The sequence below is a fragment of the Ochlerotatus camptorhynchus genome, unplaced genomic scaffold (genome assembly GCF_037179485.1).
Source record: "Ochlerotatus camptorhynchus isolate MF236.1 unplaced genomic scaffold, CSIRO-AGI_Acam_v1.1 ptg000636l, whole genome shotgun sequence".
NCBI classification, from domain to species: Eukaryota; Metazoa; Arthropoda; class Insecta; order Diptera; family Culicidae; genus Ochlerotatus; species Ochlerotatus camptorhynchus.
The window spans coordinates 129,168-152,131 of record NW_027041115.1 but is presented as its reverse complement, the minus strand read 5'-3'; the positions used below and the strand labels follow the sequence as shown (position 1 = coordinate 152,131).

The 22,964-nt window shown below is 41.5% G+C and overlaps 2 protein-coding genes across 2 annotated transcripts; one reads left to right on the top strand and one right to left on the bottom strand.

Moving 5' to 3' along the window:
- Nucleotides 1-15: 15 nt before the first annotated feature.
- On the top strand, nt 16-1,189 carry LOC135714286 (uncharacterized). The gene is made up of 2 exons (XM_065237622.1): nt 16-1,134; nt 1,178-1,189. The coding sequence occupies exons 1-2, from the start codon at nt 16-18 to the stop codon at nt 1,187-1,189; spliced, it is 1,131 nt and encodes a 376-aa protein (XP_065093694.1).
- Nucleotides 1,190-10,728: 9,539 nt separating this feature from the next.
- LOC135714285 (uncharacterized) lies at nt 10,729-15,576 on the bottom strand. The gene is made up of 2 exons (XM_065237621.1): nt 15,364-15,576; nt 10,729-15,222 (listed from the first exon to the last, which is right to left on the bottom strand). The coding sequence occupies exons 1-2, from the start codon at nt 15,574-15,576 to the stop codon at nt 10,729-10,731; spliced, it is 4,707 nt and encodes a 1,568-aa protein (XP_065093693.1).
- Nucleotides 15,577-22,964: the final 7,388 nt, after the last annotated feature.

The following is a 22,964-nucleotide window of genomic DNA, read 5'->3' as shown; positions in this document are numbered from 1 at the left end:
CGTCAAATATCTGCCATGCTCGCATCGGCTGGTCTACCGCTGAAGAAGTGGGCTTCCAACGTTCCTGAAGCTTTGGCTGACATCCCGCCTGAAGATCTGGCGATCAAACCTTTCCATGATCTGCAAGATGACCAGTCAGTATCCACGCTTGGCCTTGTATGGGATACGAAGACGGATATGCTCCGCTTCAACGTCGATCTTCCGCTACCAGCACCGATTCTTACGAAAAGAAAGGTAATCTCGTACATTGCCAAGATTTTCGATCCGTTAGGCCTCGTTGGACCCACTATAGCCACTGCCAAATTGTTCATGCAGCGACTTTGGAAACTAAAGAACGAAGACAACGCACCCTACGAATGGGACCGCCCGATCCCGCAGAAGCTACAGGATGAGTGGAAGCAATTCCATGCTACGCTTCCCATCCTGGCTGACATCAGAATTCCACGCTTCGTATCTTTGGCCGCCGTTTCCAAGGTTGAGTTGCACTTCTTTTGCGATGCATCAGACGCTGCCTACGGAGCATGCTGCTTCATCCGCTCGTTGAACAACGACCAAGTAAAGGTTCAATTGCTGACATCGGAGTCAAAGGTGGCACCCCTTGCCACGAAACACACTATCGCAAGACTTGAGTTGTGTGCAGCCGTTCTTTCCGCGAAGCTGTATCAGAAGGTTGAACACGCAATCAAGTTATCTACCGATGTCTACTTCTGGACAGACTCAACCACAGTCATTCAATGGTTGCAGTCACCGCCGAATCGTTGGAAAACATTCGTTGCGAATCGTGTTTCCACCATCCAATCCAACACTGAAATTGCCGCTTGGAGACATGTCCCAGGAGTAGAAAACCCAGCCGACGAACTATCTCGAGGATTGCAGCCCGCAGACTTAGTCAATCAGTCCAGATGGTGGAACGGACCGAAGTGGTTGTGGGAATTTCCTGCGCACTGGCCTGTCTCGAATGTTCCAGAAGAAGAGTACATTACCGTCATCGAAGAAGCTCGGAAGGTAACTTTGATATCGCTCAATGCTGACGAACAGTTTGCAAATCAGCTATTCGCTCGTTTCTCTAACTACACAACTCTTCGCCGTGTAGTAGCGTACTGCATGAAGTATATCAAGGCATTGCAAGCCACAGTACGTAAGTCCACCAAATCATCGAACATCATTCTCACGACAGCTGATCTCGTAGTCGCCGATCACACGCTAATTCGACTTGCTCAATCGCAACTCTACTCGGAAGAGCTAGCTGAGGATTTTTGGTGCCAGCTTTTATTTCCAATTTTAGGGTGCAAAAACGGACTGTTTTCTCAAAACGTCGCCATATTTTTATTTTTCAACCAAATCAAAAACGGCTACGTACAAGACTGGGTCATCTATCATTACTTCACAAAACTGTGGAAAGTACTGTATTAAATCTCTTAAGTTTGCAATCATTTCCTCAAGAGCTGAATCACTCTGTAATAATTGAATCACTACAGAAAAGTTTGGAATCACTTCAGAAAAATCGGAATCCCTTTGGGGTGCACAGCATCATTTAAAAAAAGTTCAAAATCTCTTCTGAAAGTACTAAAACACTTTAGAAAATTTTGGAACCGATCTGAAAAGTACTGAATTACTGCAGAAATGCTTCAGAAAGTACTGAATCACTTCGGATAGTACAGACATAATAAAGCATCAGAATGATTAACCGCTCGCGGTTGCTACCCCGTTATTACCAGATTATCTGTACTACACAGAGAAGCAACTAACGATGCGTAGGACTAGCATGCATTTGCAATGTGTAAGTACTGGTGATCTCATACTAACAGCGCCAGCCGCGTCCAAATGTAGGCTAATTAGTGGATGGATAAGTGATTCTCACTTTGTTGGAAACCGAGAAATCCTCCTCACTTCCATGAATTTTTATTAGTTTTTCAACAGGATTCACTTAAGGGAGTATTGATTCTTATCGCTAGCCCACATTAGTACTCAATTGTGACTCATCGAAAAAGTTCTTGATTTTGGCAGTAAACTCTCCACAACTCGATGTCGATGCTCGAAATCGAGTTATAGAACCATGGTAAACATGAATGTCATGGCTACTGCGATAGGGAATTTGTATGGGATTCTTATTCTATAACTCGATGGTCCCTCCAATATCGAGTTGTAGAGAGTGCACTGTGGTTTCGTTTCCTAAAACGAGATCTATCTGTACCTTCATAACATTACATTAGGACAGTTCGGAAACACTTTGGAAAAGTTCAGAATCACTCCAGACAGTACTAAATCACTTGAGAAAAGCTTAGGACACTGGATCCGTGTATTCAGCTCATGAAATATTTAATAGCTTCAGAAAATCTTGAGTTCAGTAGAGAAAATGTTGATTTGCTCAAGGATAGAATGGGTTCAGAAAGTGTAATATTTTCTGGATTATTTAATACTTTCGGAAGTAATTCCACGAGCTCTTGGGAACGTTTGAAACAAGAATCTGATTGATTTGATATGCGTAGCTACGATTGCGTTATTGACACGCACAAATGCTCGAGGAGTTTGGGATTCCACTTTTGCTAAAAGTAACAAAAGTTGGGTTCACGCGGTTTCCTAGATAAAAGTTTCCTTTACGAAAGTAATATTCTTGTACAAGTTCTTGTACAAGAGCCAAATGGGATATGCCATTTAGCATTAATCCACATAGATTTATCATTGCTGTTCTATTATGCTGTAGATTGATTTATGCTATCTTAACAATAATCATAATTGAAAACTATTCACAAATGCACCACCTCCAGCATAAAGTTAACAGCAACGTAGAAAGCAAATTGGTAATTATTTGTAAAACGCAAGAGGTATTCTGAGTTGAACGTGGTATTATTTTTCATAAATTTAGGCATCACCATATCCATAATCTTGCCCTTATTTAGCCTCGTACTAAAGACTTAAGAAGGTTGACTGAGTGCCTCGGAGAAACAAAGTTCCGTTGCGCCATTGCTTTGGTTAGCGCAGTAAGGGCTTCATACTGTGGAGGTTTTGATTTGGTTACTTACTAGTAGTTTTGGGAACTTTGTTTGGCCCGAGGGGGGTGACACATCTAAATCTCAATTGTAGATGCACAAAAAATCTCACACTAGCGAATAAATCTTCGGAAAATCTTCTCTCATTTCTCGCATCTACTTGCATCGCGCATCATCTTTTTGGAGGAAATCTTCAAAATCGTGATAAATCTTCTTTCTATCTACTCAGCGTACGCGCAGCTAGCCACAGCAAAACACAATATTTCCTGCATCGTAGATAGAGTCGTCCCCCTCGGTTTGGCCCAAGATTTTGCCCACGAATGTTTAGGACATTTTTTAGAAATTGTTCAAGGTATTTCCTGACATTTTGAGAAAGTAAAGTATGATATGAGATAAATAAGAAAACAAAAGATATGGTGCTTGGAAATGTTGACAGAACTTTTGGAAATTAATCACAATTTCAAGAAGTAAGGATACAGGGACTTTGTAGATGTTCAAGGAATATTAGAGCGATTTTTCGCCCCTCGGGTTTTTGTTGTGTGGCAAATGCCACCTTCGCCACCTGTAGAGTATGGTGCTGCTCATCATGCAGCATCGATAAAGTGTAAATGATTTGCAACGTACCATATCAACTAGATAAAACACAATTTAAAACAACGTCATCAACGTCAGGGGCGGCCGCATCGTTATTTTAGGCAGATTTATATTTTAAGGGCGTAGGTCAATATTGGGTGCGACTACTTAGCTCAAATTTTAGGAATACAGCACTGAATACAGATATTCCATACTTGGTGTCAAAAAAGCCTGCTACAATTAAATATAAAAAAAAAATGTAACTAAATTACCATTAGTAGAAAATGAATCACACCCGATATAACAATCACTTTAGGAAAGCAAATTGTAGAAAAGTGTGGTATAGTCAGGAATCTAGGTGTTATTTTGGACTGAAAACATGCCTTCACTGATCATTATAACACAATTATTAACAGAGCTAACAACATGCTTGGTGCTTCATAACACGTTTCTTCTATAACTTTCACAATCCATATACGATAAAAACATTGTACATTGCTTATGTAAGGTCGATATTAGAATATTGCAGCATAGTTTGATCTCCTTTTTCAATCACACTCGAAAAAAAATAGAGCCCGTTCAAAAGCAGTTTCTATTGTATGCCCTCCGCAAGTTAGGTTGGACTGTATTTCCTCTGCCATCCTACACAGCTCAGTGTATGCTCATAAATATCCAAACATTAAAAGAGCGTCGTGAATTTGCTATGATAGTTCTATAGTTGATAGTTCCGTTAGAGTACGGCCGTGTGAAGATTGCATATAGATATTAGAATAGCGAGCTAGGACAACTTTTAAGGAAGGTACAAATCGGTTTTGTCCCCCCCCGCCAACACTGGCAAAAAGAGATGAAAACTGACCCGCTCAAGTACCAACGGTGTGTTTGAAACAGTTCTAGGGGAAACGCTCCTATAGTTGCGGTACGTTAGAAGCGTTAGGTTCCTATAGTTGTGTATGGAGACTCCGTACACAACTATAGGAACCTAACGCTTCTAACGTACCGCAACTATAGGAGCGTTTCCCCTACCGATTTTTTACCGCACTTCACTGCCCATAATCGCAAGTCAGTCCCATCTGTAAAAAACTGGAAATGAGAAAACGGCGTTCAAAGATTTTTCAAGTTTTCTGATTTGACACCTATTTTGGAGGGATAAATTTAAAAATAAACGTACAATGTGATAGAATGCATCTATGTTTACCCAAAAATATTGGAAAAATATCGTGATATTTTTATTTTATGGCCAAAATCTGAGTGGGGCTGACTTGCGATTACATTTAACGTCAATGTGAAAAATAACCGCAAGTCAGTCACAATTCCATGCCGATGCTGCATTAGTTTAGCACAGTATTGAACAGTAGAAAGATACTATGGTCCCATAGAACGTTATTGAATGTTTTTGGATTTGTTCCGCTGGTTCCAGAGCAATGGCCGGAACATGTTCCGGTGAGTATGGGTCTTCATCAGACCAGAGCCAAACGTGCCAAACCCACCATGCGATAAATCAATTCACATGAGAATTCAAAAATAAGATCAATAAGAGTCATGATGAGTGACCAGCACCATGTTGGCCACACCCGGACATGTTCCGGGTATACCCGGGGAAGTAGCAAATCCTTTTTAATTAAAATCCATCAAGCGATACATCAAATCACATGATAATTCAAAGCCATATCCATTGGCGGTCAAACTGAGTATCGTAAGAACTATATTGGCCACATCCGGACATGTTCCAGATACCCTAGGGGAAGTGGACAAAAGCTGTATTGAGACAAATCTCATGATGCGATGTGTTGTTTAACATTTCTGATATATTTTTTTCATATGGGACTGACTTGCAGTTACTTTTCGCTGTGGGACAATTTGACTTGGTATTGTTTTTCAGTTTTCTTGAGCAAACCACATTTTTTCAATAGCACATCTCAAAAAACATAGAATGATAAACTGAATAATGATGCTAACTCAAAACTGATAAAAATGCAGATGGGACTGACTTGCGATTACCGGCAGTTCAGTTGTTATCTGAAGGAAGGCATCCAGTCGTAGGTTTGGAAATTGCAACTACCACGATATGTGCTCTTGTCATCGTCGTCTTGACGATCTCGAGGGGACACGGGTGGGGTAGGTGCTGCTACTGTACCTTTCGACCATTGACAGTGAAATAAAAAAAAAATCCTCGCATAACGTCAGCTAGAAGTATTTTTTTTTACTTGTTCTCAAGGCATACTATAAAAAATATAAACAAAGACAAAATTGTAAAAATAGCACTTAAGACAAAAATTGTAAAACAGTCTACACTGATTGACGACAAATAAAAAAATAAAAAATTAGGCTTGATCCAAATTGTAAATAGAAGATAAAAATGGCACTTTTGGCCAAAAAAGTTTCGGCAAATCTTCATCCAAAAAAAAAATAAAGAATAAAATGATTAGCGAATTAGTATGGAATTCGATAAATCACCGTTTTCGGCAAGAAGGCTGAATTTAAAGCAAAACAGTGTCTTCCGGAAGCGGAATAAAAATCTCATATTAAGAAATATTTCTAACAAATGACTCTATGAACGAAGATTTCCCAACCTAATTGCCACCGCTTATCAGCTTTATGGCACAAATTAAATCTCAATTAAAGTCATAAAATTCCGCCGCCAGAAAAAAAAAAACCAACCGAATGAGTACGAGAAACATGAGCCAGAAGCGCACGATTTGGCATCTGGCAATAAAATTCATTCCATTCCATAACTCATGCTTCTTTCTCTCGCTCTCTCTCTCTCTCTCTCTCTGTTCTGTTCCATTTCGAATTATGACGATTCCGAGTCACATTAATCGCTCGTATCGGCAGTAGGTCCGTTGCGTTTGTCCGTCTTCTCTCGGTAAATGAAAAGTGAAATTTTCCCTTAGGAACTTGATCAGTACACAGCAAAAAAAAATGTAATATCGATCAACGTAATTCAAGCTGATGTATGAAATAATGATGTAATAGCAAAAAGCAGATACAATATTACATCAATGGATGTAATTTTGTTCGCAAAATCGATGTACATCGTACAATGTGATATTACACAACCGATGGATTGACCTGGTTGCAGCAGTTTCGATGTAATATTCAACAACTTTTTTTGCTGTGTAAAGTCGGAGAGAATAAAAAGTTCATTGGAATAGTGAAAACAGTAGTTCGGATCATGCACCGCGTGAAAATAGCATTCTCAAGTGGTTTTACTAACCTAACCACCAGTGTACATTTCTTCGCATTTGGTTATAAATAATAGACGATACAAATTGGGTTTTTAATATCTGGACAGATGACTGCTGTCGGTTCCTGTGGATTCATAAAGATATCAAATGTTGGTTGCTTGCTCAAATAAATCATACATTTTTTTTTCGATTTTTGATTAGCTACGAAGGGTAAGCTGCATTGATGATGAGCTTGCTCAAATGACAAATTGTTTACCAAAGAGAACACACCGAAAGTGTTCAGGAAGGGAAGATAGGCAAAGAACATGAAAAGCATATGTCACCGTCCTGGATGGTGCAACTGCATACTTTGTGATGCAAATAATCGGCGCCACTTCACTTTAGCATATGCATTCGTCTTCGACCGAGTATGTTTCGGAAAACCTTTTAACCTTTTTCTTCTATCTCGATAATTTATGGGTCGCAGTTGTCCCCGAAAGAGTTCAAAGTTCTTCACAGTAAATGCAACATGGATCTAACTTGCACTGAAAATTTCACGAACGAGCACTCCCTCGTCGGGTCAGAATGCGCAGTAGCGGAATTTTCACTGCGTTGCCGTCAGCCACCATCGACAGACGGGACTGGGAAACATCACGTAAGCTCCACCCTCAACTGATTCGAACTTGTTTACCACAGTCAACCAATGGAACCGGGTCATAAAATGCTCCGATAGGTTTTATTTTCACTGGTTCATCTTTCACCGCAAGCATTGCGTCAGGTTGACGAGGGAAATTTTGTTCGATCATCACTAGTATCCATACAAACATCTGCTAGTAATGGAAATTGTCCAATTTGTTTGATTTGTTGTGCGCCTGGCGGCGCTTGGCCTGCTGGGATTGTCAGGACCTCCAGAGGACCACAGGCAGCCAGACGACAAGCAGAACAAGGGTGTACTTTGATTCTCAATTTTCGTGTAAATATTTTCCCGAACAGTTTTACGACGCAAATATTTCATGTTTTCGTGTCTAGACGGAGTGACACTGCCGAAAGGACATGACAATATATATGGACCGATGTTGTTTTCAATCCAAAGTAAACGACAAGGATCGCTTTGTAATTCGATGCCTTCGTGTAACAATGTTTTTCCTTGTTCGGGAGACAAATTTTCAAGTGAGCTGTCAACGTTTTGCTAGTGAATTTCTAAAACCAGTGATCTGTAGGTTTTTTTTAAATGTTCAGTATTGATTGTATAAACAATGTCTTCAAATGCTGATTTATCTACCTATTTTATATCTGTTGTTGTTTACAAACGTCTTAACGATTTAATTTAAGTCGTTAAACATTTCTAGCTAATAACGCCTCATTTTCGCTGGCAACACTTTACAGTTCGGCAAATTCGTATTTTGTCAGCGGAGTTAATTACGTCGCATGTCGCAACTTGGGCTGACGAGCTTCAGTTTAGTAGTGGCGAATATCCATGTAAAATTCCACATGATTTTCATGTGTCCACACATAAACAGAATCCACTCAGAACTACACATGAAATTTATGAGTCAAATGAATAGTATGTGTGGCTACACATGAATTTTATGTGTACACATTAAAACTATGTATGTTAACGACACATATATATCATATAATTTTATTAATTTATTTATTCGTCACCGTCTCCGACTAGTCGTACAGACTGAACTATTTTACTTATAAACTAGAAATTACTACTAATCCTATTTCTAAAAACGTTTTTAGTCAAGTTAAAATCGAATTCGTCACAGACAACATTGAACAAGCGAAGACACGAATCAAAAGGGTTGTTGTAGCCGTAGTTTGTTCTGTGGTATGGGACTGCTATTAAGGTCTGAGGTCACGATCCGCCATTTTTGATGGTTTTTTCGAAAAACTAGTGTTGAAAACCCAACTATCTCGAATATGGTAAAGATTATCGCAAAATCCAACTGACAATCGTTTCTAATTATGCCAAAGAATATTCTGTGGAATTGTCAAAGTTGCAAAATATTCATTAAAATTTACTTGAATTCCTAAATTGGGAGAAAATCCTTGAGATAATCCTCTGCCATTGTCTCTGAGCAGAAGAGAGAATGGAGCATATACCATAAAGTGGACCCTACACGATTACTTTTATTGACAATAATCGTATTGTCAATACATTCGATATTGACGTCAATATATCGAGATTGACAATATTTCTGAATTCACATCATCAATATTGATGATGTGAATTCATAAATATTGTCAATCTCGATATATTGACGTCAATCTAGCATGTATTGACAGTACGATTATTGTCAATAAAAGCAATCGTGTAGGGTTCACTATAGTCGAGCAAGTACTGTGTTGCCAGTGGAAGGCTATGTTTCTTTTTCACACTTTGATGACCCGCAATAATGCTGTAAATGCAGCAGCATTAGAATCTTTTCGAGTATGTGATCAATGTATAATATGCAATTTATCAAACCATTTTATTAAATTGCGTTTATGTGAAAGTAAAATAGATATGTTGGGGAAACGGTTCACGGAGTGGCAGGATGTGGCCAAACTGGACCCTACTCTTCAGCATGCACCATGCACTGGTTAATTATTCATCGATAGATGAAATTTCACTCCACAGTTTGAACTTCACTTTATTGTTGCTTCCACGCACTTACAAAATAATTTCAAATCTTCACTTCTTGAGCTACTGATAAGGACTGTGTATTTTTATTACTGCTACGGTCAACTTAAATCTAATAGGAACAGCTGATTATGTGCATGTATTGAAAACTGCACGAAATAATTGAAAAGCGATAGCTAACCTAACGAAGAGTTCACACTAGAGTTGGATTCTGCTTTTAGCTATATATACCGTTACACAACATCGCCGCCACCTTGAAATGCTCAATTTCAAAACTCTTGTAATTCAAAATCTAGTACTACATTTACCCGCTACCAAAAACTAACATAATAAGAGAAACAAAAGAGAACATAATGTAAATAATGTGTCACAATATTCTTCTTCTCCTCGGTGATGACGTTTATGTTGCTGCTACTCTCACATCCTGTCCGTCAACGATTGCTACGCTGTCATCTCGTTCGGCGTCATTTCGATTTTCATTTGCAACGGGAACAATCTCTGCATCGGAAGGAAGCAAACAAATTTTCGTAATCGGCCGCTTGATGATACCACGAGAAGTCTTCAGGGTCACCACACGAGTCAGCTGATCCTTGCCTGGATGGACATCGACGATGCGGGCGAGAGGCCATTTCACTGGATGCTGCATTTCATCAACGACGATTACGAGACGCCCAGGCAGAATAGCATTGTTCGGCTTGCCATATTTTGTGCATCGCTGCATCTCCTGCAAGTACTCCAGCCTCCAATGATGCCAAAACTGTTGGAAATTTCGCTGTATGGCCTGGTAGTGACTCAGCATACTCGAAGGATGTCTTGTGAAATCCGGCTCCGGAACTGCGTGCATCGTTGACCCAATCAGAAAGTGCGCAGGAGTTAGGCACGCCAAATCGTTGGGATCTTCCGATAGAGGCACAAGTGGTCGGCTGTTCATCGACGCTTCGATTTGTGTCAGCAGTAGAGTCGGTGTATAATGAGTCACGCCAAGAGAAAAACAGTGGAACTCGCATCACGGTTTTTGAGAGTTTCCTTCCCTTTCACTTGGCAACAGAGGACTTGTGCATCAACTTCAAATGACTTCTAGCGAGAAATTAAATTACCGGCTGCAGTAAATTATTATATTAGTGATTTTGGCGGATTAAATCAGCAACTTATATTACAAATTCTCATTACTGATCATTACCATACGAATCTAATTACAATTTAAATTCTCACTGCGTGTTTATGGTCATTTCTTCGATTAAATTTTATATTTTATTTCAATACCTTTCGTTTAGCTTTCATAGCATCGTAATGTTTATTTATTTTGCACGATAGGTAGCCAGTTTGACAGTTCAATAGGTAGACTTGGCTTCACTCTTGGCGTGACTCATTATACACCGACTCTAGTCAGCAGCGTCGTCATTGCTTCGAACGAAAGTCGAGAATTTCCCAGCTGACAGTAAAGATGTTTTTTGGCAACCTTCACTGCAGCCTCCCATAGTCCACCAAAGTGAGGCGCTTTTGGTGGACACAAATGCCAGTTGATTCCTTCATCGGTGCAGAAGGTATGCATTTCATCAGCTTTCTTTTCTCGTTTTAGCAGACGGTGAATTTCCTCCAGGTCATTTTTCGCTCCTTCAAAATTCTTGCCGTTGTCGGAGTAGATGTCTGTTGGCCGGCCTCGACGCGACGTAAATCTGCGCAATGCTGCCAGGAAAGCTGGGGTCGACAAGTCTCCTACCAGCTCTATGTGCACCGCCTTGGTACAAAAGCAGACGAAAATGCAGATGTACGCCTTGGTTGCAGGTGCTCTTTTGTGGTTCGGTTTGAGGTATAACGGTCCCGCAAAATCTACACCGGTTACGCTGAATGGACGGCTGGGACTGATGCGGTGAACTGGAAGCTGTCCTAGTTGCTGGGTGGCTGGAACGGGACTTGCTCGGGCGCAGCGAAAACATGCACGGATAATGCTCCTGATGAGTCGTCTCCCATTCGTTGGCCAGAATTTCTCCCGCATGGAGGCCAGTGTGAGTCGGCCGCCACCGTGAATTAGTTGTAGATGGTAGAATTTGGCAAGAAGGCTTGTGTATGGGTGAGGATTCGGTAGGAGGATAGGGTGTTTGTTTACATAGGGCTGCTCTAACAGGTTCAATCTCCCTCCCACTCTAATTATGCCTTCAGGGTCGAGAAAGGGGCTTAGTAAGTGAATCGAGGACTTCTTCGAAACGGTGTTGCTTTTGCGAAGGTCTTTGAGCTCTTCCTTGAAACCATCGGCCTGAACTTGCTTGACGAGAACCGACTGGGCAGCGGTAAGTTCGTCTCTTGTAAGCAGATTACTGAGACGTTGACCCGCACTGGGGGGCTGCTTACGAATCCTTTCACGACAGTGGCGGACAAAGCGAAGGCAGTAAGCGGTTACACGGTTTATTGCAGTGTGCGACGAGAATCGGATGAAGTGCGGATTGATAGTAGATTCGGCTCTGGTTACTGCTACGACAAGCTTGCGACGCTCCTTTCCGTCCTCTGGATATTCAGGTAGGCTTTCACTTGGCCATTGCTGTTCGGGAAAGGACAACCAGCTGGGTCCGTGCTTCCACAATGCACATTCGACGAAATTGGTGGTATCCATTCCTCGCGATACCATATCGGCAGGATTGTGTTTGCCGGCTACGTGGTTCCAGCGCGCTCCGTGGGTAGCCGATTGTATTGCGGATACACGGTTGGCCACAAATGTTTTCCAGGTGTTGGGTGAAGCCTTGAGCCATTGGAGAGTGACTGTGGAGTCGCACCAAAAGTATGAAGCGGAAATGTCAATTTGCAGTGCTTCGGATACCTTGACGAAGAGCTTTGCAGCTAGATCTGCGGCACAAAGTTCCAATCGGGGAAGGCTGACGCGTTTCAGTGGTGCCACTCGGGATTTCGATGCTAGTAGATGAACAGCAACATTGCCCTGGGAGTCAACGGATCGAGCGTATGTGCATGCACCGTAGGCAGCCTCGGATGCATCGGAGAATGTGTGCAGCTGGATGGTAGCGTTTGGAAGCAACGCGTAGCGTGGTACCCGGAACTCGGAAAGCTTCGGTAGTTGTTCGGCATACTTCTCCCATTTCTTAGCGACCGATTCAGGAACCTCGTCGTCCCAGCCAGACGATTGCAGCCACAGGAGTTGCATCAGCATTTTGCCACGGATTACGACAGGAGAAACTATTCCGAGGGGGTCGAATAGCTGCGATATCCCAGATAAAATGCTCCTTTTGGTAGGTGGTCCTTGGGTCGGTCGAAGTATGGTCTCAAAACGGAACACGTCGAGTTCAGGTTCCCAGCTGATTCCCAATGCCTTGATTGTTTCGTCCTTGTCGAATTTCAGAGAGGACTGAGTTCCGATTTGGTCAACAGCTAGTCCTTGCAGCACTTCCAGACTGTTCGACGTCCATTTCCTCAAGCAGAATCCACCCTTCGCCATTAACTCTCCCAATTCGGTCCTCAACTGGATAGCCTCTTGAACCGACTGGGCACCTCCAATGAAATCGTCTACGTAGAATCCTTTCCTGAGTGCTGGTCCTCCCAGCGGATAGGCATCACCTTCGTCGTCGGCCAACTGCAGCAGCGTGCGCGTAGCGAGGAATGCAGACGGAGCCATGCCATACGTAACTGTCAGGAGACGGTAAGTTTGCACTGGATCGAATTTGCTGAATCGAAACAGTATTTCTTGGAGTGGTGTATCGTCTTCGTGATTCAAGACCTGGCGGTACATCTTCTCGACGTCACCCACAACCGCTACTGGGAAGGTTCGAAACCGAAGGCTGATATTAAGAATATCGTCCTGTACTACAGGCCCTACAAGTAATGCTTCATTCAGTGAGTGCCCCGTAGAAGTCTTGGCGGAAGCATCAAAGACGACACGTACCTTTGTCGTCGTGCTGGCCTCTTTTAGCACTGGGTGGTGGGGCAGGAAGCATTCCTTCGACTTGCTTGCTTCTTTCTCGGGAACCAAACGCATATGCCCTAACTCTAAGTACTCTCGCATAAATTTACAGTACTCTTCTTTCAGGTGGGCATCTCGGTCAAGCCTGCGTTCAAGAAGTTCGAATCGTCGTAGAGCGGTGGCCTTCGATTCTCCAACTAGCTCGTCGAAGTTGGATTTGCGTGGTAGTCGCACTACGTATCGTCCTTCGCTGTTTCTGGTAACCGTGGATGTGTAAAATTCATCACATTTCTTCTCCTCTAGTGAATAGGAGGATCGAGCTGGCAGTTCTTCGATTTCCCAAAATCGTTCCAGGCTTTCTTCGAGGGACATTAGTGAAACGGTCGTAACGGAGCAGGTGGACGCATCGTGGGCATTTGTGGCAGCGTGGGCGGTACCAGAGACGATCCAACCGAATACACTATCGACAAGCAACGGAAGTGAATCGGACAGTTGGATTCTAGCGGCAGTCTTGAAGCAAGAGAAGAAATGCGCATTGCCGATTATCAAATCAATCCCGGAGCTCTTGTGGAAGATTGGATCGGCGTAGAACAGGTCCTGGGGTAGATTCCAGTCTTCAATGGAGACGTCACGAGACGGAAGGTTCGGGATGACCTTGTTCAGAACCAAGAAGTCGACATCTAGGATGAATTCTCCTTTCCGGGAACGAACTTGCGTACGGACAGAGTTGCGAGCGTGTTGCGGCTTCTCTCCTACTCCATGGATCAGAACATTCACCTTGTTTCGCTTTAGCCGCAGAATTTGAGCTAAATTTTCGGAGATGATGTTCGGTTGGGAAGCGCAATCCAAAAGAGCTCTGGCAAAATGCTCTTCACCATAACAGTCGACGATTTTCAGCAGTACGGTGAGCATGAAAACGTTTCTACCGCAACTTTGCATCGGGATACTGCACACTTGCTTTTGGGATCTCACCAATGTCGATGCGGACAGCAACGGAACTGCCTCGGAAGCGGCTACGTTGGTTTGAACGGATGTCCTAGAAGAACTAACAGAAGAGGAAGCGTTGACATTTGCGCTGGATTGTTTGGACCTATCCACGTAGGCTGCATGGATGAGGGAGTGGTGGCGTTTCTGGCAGAACTTGCAGCTGTACTTCGACGAACAATTTCGAGCGAGGTGGTCGTTGCGGAAGCAATTGAGACAGAGACGCTTGGCATTAAGAAGGTTCAACTTTTCGGAAATTGGAAGCTTTTCGAATTTGTAGCACTTTACTAAAGGATGACGTTGATCGCAGGCGTAGCACTTCATAGGAGAATTTTCGACGGCAGCATGGGACGAGACTTTAGTTGGAAACGATCTTTTCGAAAACGGAGGTTTGAATTGGGTTTCGGCTGGAACAGACGAATAGTGTTGGTTGACGGAAATCGATTCCAATACACGCATACGACGTTGCAGGAACTCGATCAGTCGCTCGTAAGTTACTGCGTCCAGAGTGGAAGCGTGATCCTCCCATGCCTTCAAGGTGTCATCGTGCAGTCGCGTACAGAGGATGTGCTCCAATATGGTACTCCACGAATTTACTGGTTCACCCAACTGACCTAGAATTTTGACGTGTCGCTCGAAGTCATCGACGATGGTATGCAAGACGGACGCTGACTCTCTCTTCATCTTTGGGCACTCCAACAACGCTTGAAGATGACGTTTCCTCAGGAGGTACTTGTTAGCATATCGGTTGACAAGAGCTTCCCAAGCGAGCGAATAATTAGCAGCACTGATTCCAACTGACTCGATTAACTGAGCTGCTTCTCCCTTGATAGCAGCCCTTAGGTAGTGGAATTTCTGGATGTCCGCCACATCCGGATTCGCATGGATAAGAGCCAGGAAAGTGTCGTGAAACGCAAGCCAGTCTTTGTAGTCCCCAGAAAATTCAGGCAATGAAATGGTAGGCAGTTTCAGACCCTTTAGAGTGTTAGCCCCAGAAGCAGTATGTTGAGGGAGATTGTCTTGCAGATTAATTGGAGGAGGAAGTTTAGAGCGTAAGAAGGATTTTATTTTAAAGGACAGAGTTTCGAAATTGGAACGAAACTGTAAGTTTCTCACCATGCCTTCGTTGGTGTCCTCCATGTCCTCCAGTTCCGTCTGCACTTCCTCTATTCCTTGAAGGATCACGTCAAGATTCTCCAATCGCAGATCGACCTCGAGCTTGTCCCGTTCCTCCTGGTACTGCAGCATGAACTTCTCCGCTCTTCCTAGAGACGCAAGCAGAGTGGTTCGCCGGGATGTCAGCACATGTTTCCGACGATCTTCCTCCATCGCGTTGAAGCGAGATGTGCGGTGACGATAGGTAGAGAGACACGTATCTGACCAAGGCGGACTTGTGCCTTGTATAGTTGTCAATTACTCAGCAGTACTCCGACTCGACGAGATTATTCCTCGGTTTGCACCACGGCGTGGTCGCAAGAAGTCCACCAATGTTGGACACACTGAAGCAGGCTGCTATTCACGGCCGACTTGGGACGGGATGTAAATTCAGTTTCTGCCACGGCGTGGACACAGAAAACCAAATGGCTGAACGTAATCCTCCTGAGCAGTAGCTAAGTACGTGTGAGCGTGGAGTTAAAATTGAAGCAATGGCGGATGCACTTGAGCTCCAAAGCGAAATAATCGGCATGTACATGCAAGGATAAAACACTCTAAAAAGCACCAGAAATCACTGTGACAATAGTTGGACAGGCAATTACCTTCTGCCTGATCTCAACAGGCCTTGTATTTAAAAAATATCTGGAACTAATCTCCACTTCCAAGACGCAAGGAAGGTTAGTGTCACGATGGCGGATGGCGTCACTATGATGGCACAATAGGGGTGGCTGTATGCCTATTCAGGCTTGGCTTTGATGGCGGAACACTCAATAGCCGAGATGACTACGATGGCGTCAAGATTGTTCCCAGGACAAAGAATGGAACACTGGTATTGTTCAGGACTTCGCTTGGAAAATGGCGAAGGTAGAACGGGCTTCTTTATCGCGCAGGAGTGTCAAAACGGTTGGCGACCTCTTGAACTGAATTGCCACTATCCTGGTCACGGCACCAAATTATGTTGGGGAAACGGTTCACGGAGTGGCAGGATGTGGCCAAACTGGACCCTACTCTTCAGCATGCACCATGCACTGGTTAATTATTCATCGATAGATGAAATTTCACTCCACAGTTTGAACTTCACTTTATTGTTGCTTCCACGCACTTACAAAATAATTTCAAATCTTCACTTCTTGAGCTACTGATAAGGACTGTGTATTTTTATTACTGCTACGGTCAACTTAAATCTAATAGGAACAGCTGATTATGTGCATGTATTGAAAACTGCACGAAATAATTGAAAAGCGATAGCTAACCTAACGAAGAGTTCACACTAGAGTTGGATTCTGCTTTTAGCTATATATACCGTTACACAACAAGATATTATCCCTCGGTCATTTATTACTACCATAAGCAGATACATAGATAAACATCCTATACGAGTTGGCCACATGGCTGAGTCTGATCCTTGAACCCGAGAGAATCTAAACAGAGAAGTATGGGAAATCTTTCTATATGGCGCGTTTAGTACTGTAAAAAACGCAAGGAAAAAACTGCTCGAATTTTTATTCCAAAGTTACGTAGCAAGTGTTTGGTGTCCGTTCATTTAATTTTTTTTTGCAAAATGGTTTTTTTTAAGAAAAAATCTGCTGTCCGTCAAGTGAAAAGGTATCAACGAGAATGCCAAGATACACAGCCAGTAGAAACGCCGTCACCAAAGCGTCAGAGACAGACATCTTCGGATGGTGAAATAAGGTAAGGTAGTATGATGATAATTCAACCAAGGTATGTCCAATTTCTGCAGTAACGGGACTCTGCTATCCCTAATAAAGTGTGTATGCTTATTTTGCTTAACGTCATGTTCTGGGTATCATCCAAACGATTTGTGGAATAGTTAAATTAATTGGGTTATCGTTCGGGTATGGTATTTTTTTAATTGGGGATGTTGGTTTATGTAACGATTTATATTTTTCTAAGACAATAGGTCTATGACCTGATTTGGAGTCTATTTTTATTTACACAAGATGATCAAATCGTCCTAGATTTTTTTTACTATTGTCACATGGGTGACAGGCTAAAGCCACGGGTGGTCCATCTCGTCTAATCGTTAAGATCACTCGATCTACTTGATCAACCACGACTGAGATAATTGCCATATCAGTGAAGCATGTTCAAGGCGTCATTCTATAATTTCGTAAGAAGTTAGGAGGAAGGCAGTGTTGGAAATTAGCTTACGTTGTCTTACATGGGAGGAAAAGGGTCTCAGAAATATCTTACACATTTATTTGTTTTGCCGAGATTGGCACCACCGAGTAGGTTGTCATTTTATTTTGCTGGATCTCAGTAAAAATAAATGCCGAGGTTGCTCAGCAGTGCCAATCTCGGGAAAAAAGCTAAGTGTGTAGACTTTCATGTTCCAAGGTAATTTTTTAAAAAAAGTTATGCTATTTTAATTATTTTCGCGATCTCCCAGCTTTTCCATTTCTGACTGAAATAATAATAAGTTAAATGGAATTTTAATTCTCATGATTTGTTCCAAATTATCGAATAGTTTTGTAAATATTTCAGGAGAACAAACTAAACAACTTATTTTTTTCACTTTGGCAACCACCCAGCTTTGCAATTTTAAATATTTATGAGTTAAAGTGAACCCCAATTCTCATGAAATGTTCAAAAAGTATTTGAGGTTATTCTGTGAAGATTTCAGCGCGTTTAAAACATGGACTTATAGGTTTCGACGTTTTGTTGAAAATAGTTATGCAAATTTAATTTATTTTAGAAATCATATAGCGTTGTATTTAAGATTGAAATATTTATAAGCCACATTGAACCTCAATTATCATGAGTTGTTTCGAATGTATTTGAGATTATTCTTTAGAAATATCAGCGTATTTGGAAAATAAACTTACTAGTGTCGGGGTATTTTTGAAAATAATTTGAATATATTAATTAATTTTAGTCATAACCCGAGAATTTCAATTTTAACTATTTATTAGTCAAATTGAACTTCAATTCATTTCAAAAATATTTGAGGTTATTCTGTAAAAAATTAAAAATATTGGGAGCATAGAATTTCATGTATCTGAGAATTTTCGAATATAGATACGCAAATTTAATTTATTTTAGAAATCACCCAGCTTTGCCATTTGTGATTTAAATATTTATTAGTCAGATTAAAATTCAATTCTCATGAGTTGATTCAAAACAATTTGAAATTATTATGTAATAATATGACATCCTTCCGATGTATTGTCAAAATATCTAGAGAACATTGATTGAAATCTTTAGAATAATATTAAACCCTCTCAAATATTGAACCCCCTCTTGTTAAAATATTCAGAGAATACATTGTTCAGGAATATGACCAACTGATGGTCTTTGGAATAATTCCTGGTCAACCTGCTGTCTTCTGACGGTATGTTCTCTAGATATTTTGACAATACATCGCACAGTGGCTTATTTCGAGCAAAAAAACAGACGCAATTCAGAAACGGGTTTTCAGCTTACGGAAGATAGTGAATCTTATGTAAAAAATTCCGGGGAATCTCATGGTGCCAACCCCTTTCCGAAAAAATGGCAGGAAACGTCCGATTTCTCCCTTTTTCCCCTATAAATGAGAAATATTTGAAAATATCGATCTATAACAATCTGCAACCTCGATAAAGACATTCAAAAACCATTGTACCTTACGTAAAAAAGTCTAAGGAATCGAATGCCAGTATCCTCTTTGATGTCAAAAATCTTAAAGTGGCCCAATTCACCCGTTTTCCCCTATAAGTTGAAATTTTTGGAAATATTGATCTATAACAATCCGCAACTTCAATAAAGATATTCAAAAACCATGCTGCCTCACGTAAAAAAGTCCAAGGAATCGAATAGCGTTATCCCCTTTCATGTCAAAGATCGAAAAGTGGCCTAATTCACCCGTTTTCCCCTAAAAATTGAAATTTTTCAAAATATCGATCAATAACAATCCGCAACTTCGATGAAGGCGATCAAAAACCATGCTACCTTACGTAAAAAAGTCCAAGGAATTGAATGCTGGTAACTACTTCAACGTCAAAGATCGAGAAGTGGCACAAATTGCCCATTTTCCCCTATAAGTTGATTTTTTTTTTAAATTTCGATCTATAACAATTCAAAACTTCGATAAAGACATTCAAAAACCAAGCTGCTTTACGTAAAAAAGTCCAAGGAATCGAATGCCGTTATCCCCTTTCATGTTAAAGATCGAAAAGTGGCCTAAATCACCCGTTTTCCGCTAAATATTGAAATTTTTTCAAAATATCGATCAATAACAATCCAAAACTTCGATTAAGACATTCAAAAACCAAGCTGCCTTACGTAAAAAAGTCTAAGGAATCGAATGCTGGTATCCTCTTTAATGCCAAAAATCTAAAAGTGACCCAATTCAACCGTTTTCCCCTATAAGTTGATTTTTTTTTTTAAATATCGATCTATAACAATCCACAACTTCGATAAAGATATTCAAAAACCATGCTACCTTACGTAAAAAAGTCCAAGAAATTGAATACCGTTATCCACTTTCACGTCAAAGATCGAAAAGTGGTCTAATTCACCCGTTTTCCCCTATAAGTTGAAATTTTTGAAAATATTGATCAATAACAATCCGCAACTTCGATAAAGACATTCCAAAGCCATGCTACCATATGTAACAATAAGTTGAAGGGATCAAATTCCGGTATCCTTTATACTGTCAAAGATCAGAAATCAAATCAAATGTTGCCCGCTCAAGACATTTTCATTAGAAATAATAAGAAGCGTTTTGACTTTGACTTTGCACCTGTGCAAAAATGTTATCAATTTTAATTCTTTTTTATCATGTAGTATCATCCTCATCGCTTTCCTCTTCACTCTCATTTGATTCATCATCGCCCATCTCCTCATCATCACTTTGTACATTGCTATCGTCTTCATCGGCCTTATCCCTATCATCTTTATCGGAATAGTAAAATGTCATCTGTCGCTCAAACAGCTCGTCTTTTATTCTTTTCCGTGAGCGTTCTGCTGTAACATCTTGATCAGCGTGTTTCGGGTCTGACCAGGTCAATGAGAGGCGCATCATGTCTTCCAAGTTGTTCTCTGGTGACGTTTTCCGAGAAAGATACGTTCTGCCATATTTGGACCGTTTATGGCACCTCTCACCGGCTTGTTCATCCGCAAAACTTAGAGGATATGGCTGAAATGGTTCAGTTATGAAATTAGTTTTTCTTACTGCCATAAGAATCTTTTAATTATAGTTACCAATTTTTCGATGTACTCCGGTAGGTGTGAATATTTATGCATTGATGGCGGTATTTTATTATTCAGGAATGGAAACTGCTTCCAGATCTGCTGTTCAAGCTGCTCATACAATTGTCTGACTTTTTCGGCGTTAAGATGTTTGGATGACAATGCCAAAGAACTTATCATTCTGAGCTTTTCTACCAACTCCTGGCTGATTCCCAAAATGGCGGAGAAGTTCTTTGGATCAGCGAGGAGTCTTCGAGCCATGTTTCCGTTATTGGATGAGCCGCTTCCTCCGATTTTCGGTCTATTTATTAAGAGTTTAAAGTGGCTCTCGAGCTGTCTGGTTATCTCCTTTCTCTTCTCCTTAACTTTAGTGTCCTTTTGTGCGGGATGTCCAGGAATGTGCAGCTGACCAGAGACCCGAATCAGCCATTCTACACAGTTCAGTCGACAATGGTAAAAAGACGGTCCAATCCGATCGTCTGCTGCGTTGACGCATAGAGGACACTTATGCGTGTCAGTGTTTTTGTTCACCGCATTAGCAACTTTGCCGTCAACCATCGAGTAAAAAGCCGAAACCGTGACATTCAACCTCAATCCTTGCTGAATGAAAAAAAAAAAAGTGCAATGAGAATCAGAAATGTTTATAATATGAGAGATAATACCTCGTTTTCAACGACTAGTGGTTCTTCCGCGATATGGTCAACCTCTGCAAAAAACTTTCCGAACAGATCCCTTGTTACACAATCAGTCTCTTTTTGCCAGCTCATAGACTTAGCTCGGCAAAATTTATCCGATTGTGGGTTGGGATTTGTCCACAGTTTTTCCCCCGATCTGGTCTCCAAAATTAGCGGGAGCACGCATTCGGTGAGCAACGAATTATCCTTCGTCATAATTCCTTTCTGGCTGTACTGGCTGAAACCGGTAGCAGAGTCTACGCCAGCCGACAGTAACAAAACACAATCCACGTCACCGTCCATCATGATCACAGCCTCCTGAACTTCCTCCAAGCTAAGTAATCTCTCGATAATATTTACGACCATGTCTCTTAGAGCTACCCTACAGGTTAAAACTCCGTTGTCCCAAATCGGAGGATCATACGCCGGAATGATGGCATCTCGATGCTGCATCGCCTCCTCCCACGGAACTAAGCAGTTCCTACCATAAATTGACTTGCTATACTTTCTGATACTGGCGTACTTTCTCCGTGTCAGGCCCAATCGAGTTTTGAGACGAAGCGACTTCTCTGCTGTTGGTTTGACAAGCTTCTCTTGCCTTGCCTTCTTCAAAGCTTTGCATGCCCATTCCTCTCCGCGTATCCTCAGCTTTCGGAGCATTTTTGCCATACTTGGAGACAAGCTATGCATGCTACATAGTTTTTCAGCTGCCCGCAGCAATTTCTCCAAAGGCTCTGTATCGGCTAAAGCTTTGCTTTGCTTGCTCTTCAAGCTTTCAGAGAGATCTTCGAAGCATTTATTTTTCGGACCACGTTTTCTCTTCGAAATTGGGGCGACCTATTTCAAAAGTAAGAACGTGCAGGGCATCCTTGATAATGACACACTTAACGCAACAAACATTTACCAGGTTTAACTATTCTACTAGAAAAACTCTACCTACATAGTCAACAACCATAGAATTGGCAAAACAAATTGTCAATTCAATGAAAATAATAGAATGTGTTTTAAATAATAATATATCTTACCACGAACGTTTCATCGAGCCATCTCCGGTATTTCTCATAAAATTTTCGTTTCCCATGCGACAATTTCCAGCGGTAGCGGAAGTTTCGAATCCACGTTGTAACAGCAGGCAACAGTTCTTTCCGATTGCTCACACCTTCTGCGATAAGCTCCTGAATTAAACACTCGCGATCTTGCTTTGAACGGAGATAGAGGTCCACAACTTTTTCGTTCCTCATTTTAACAAAAAAAACACACACCCACACTTGAGAAATCAACTCAGGAAACTGTGCAGCATAAAACGCATTTCCGAGTTTTTGACACATCATTCATCTTCTTTTCTATTTACATGAGCAAGCGTCTTATTCGCCTTGACGACAGTAGCGTGCTGCCATCTGGTTTAAGTGAGATGAAAAGAGAGAAAGGATGTTTGTTTACATTCCTCCTCACACCGGATACCGGTTTTCAATTCCTTGGATTTTTGCATGAGGCAGCATGGCTTTTGAATGTCTTTATCGAAGTGGATGATTGGTATGGAGCGTTATTTAAAAAAAAATCAAGTTAAACGGAAAAAGGGGCGAATCAAGCCACTGCTCGATTTTGAAAATTAAAGGGGATACCGGCATTCGATTTCTTGGACTTTTTACATAAAGGTGCATGGTTTATGAATGTCTTAATCGAATTTGCGGATCGTTG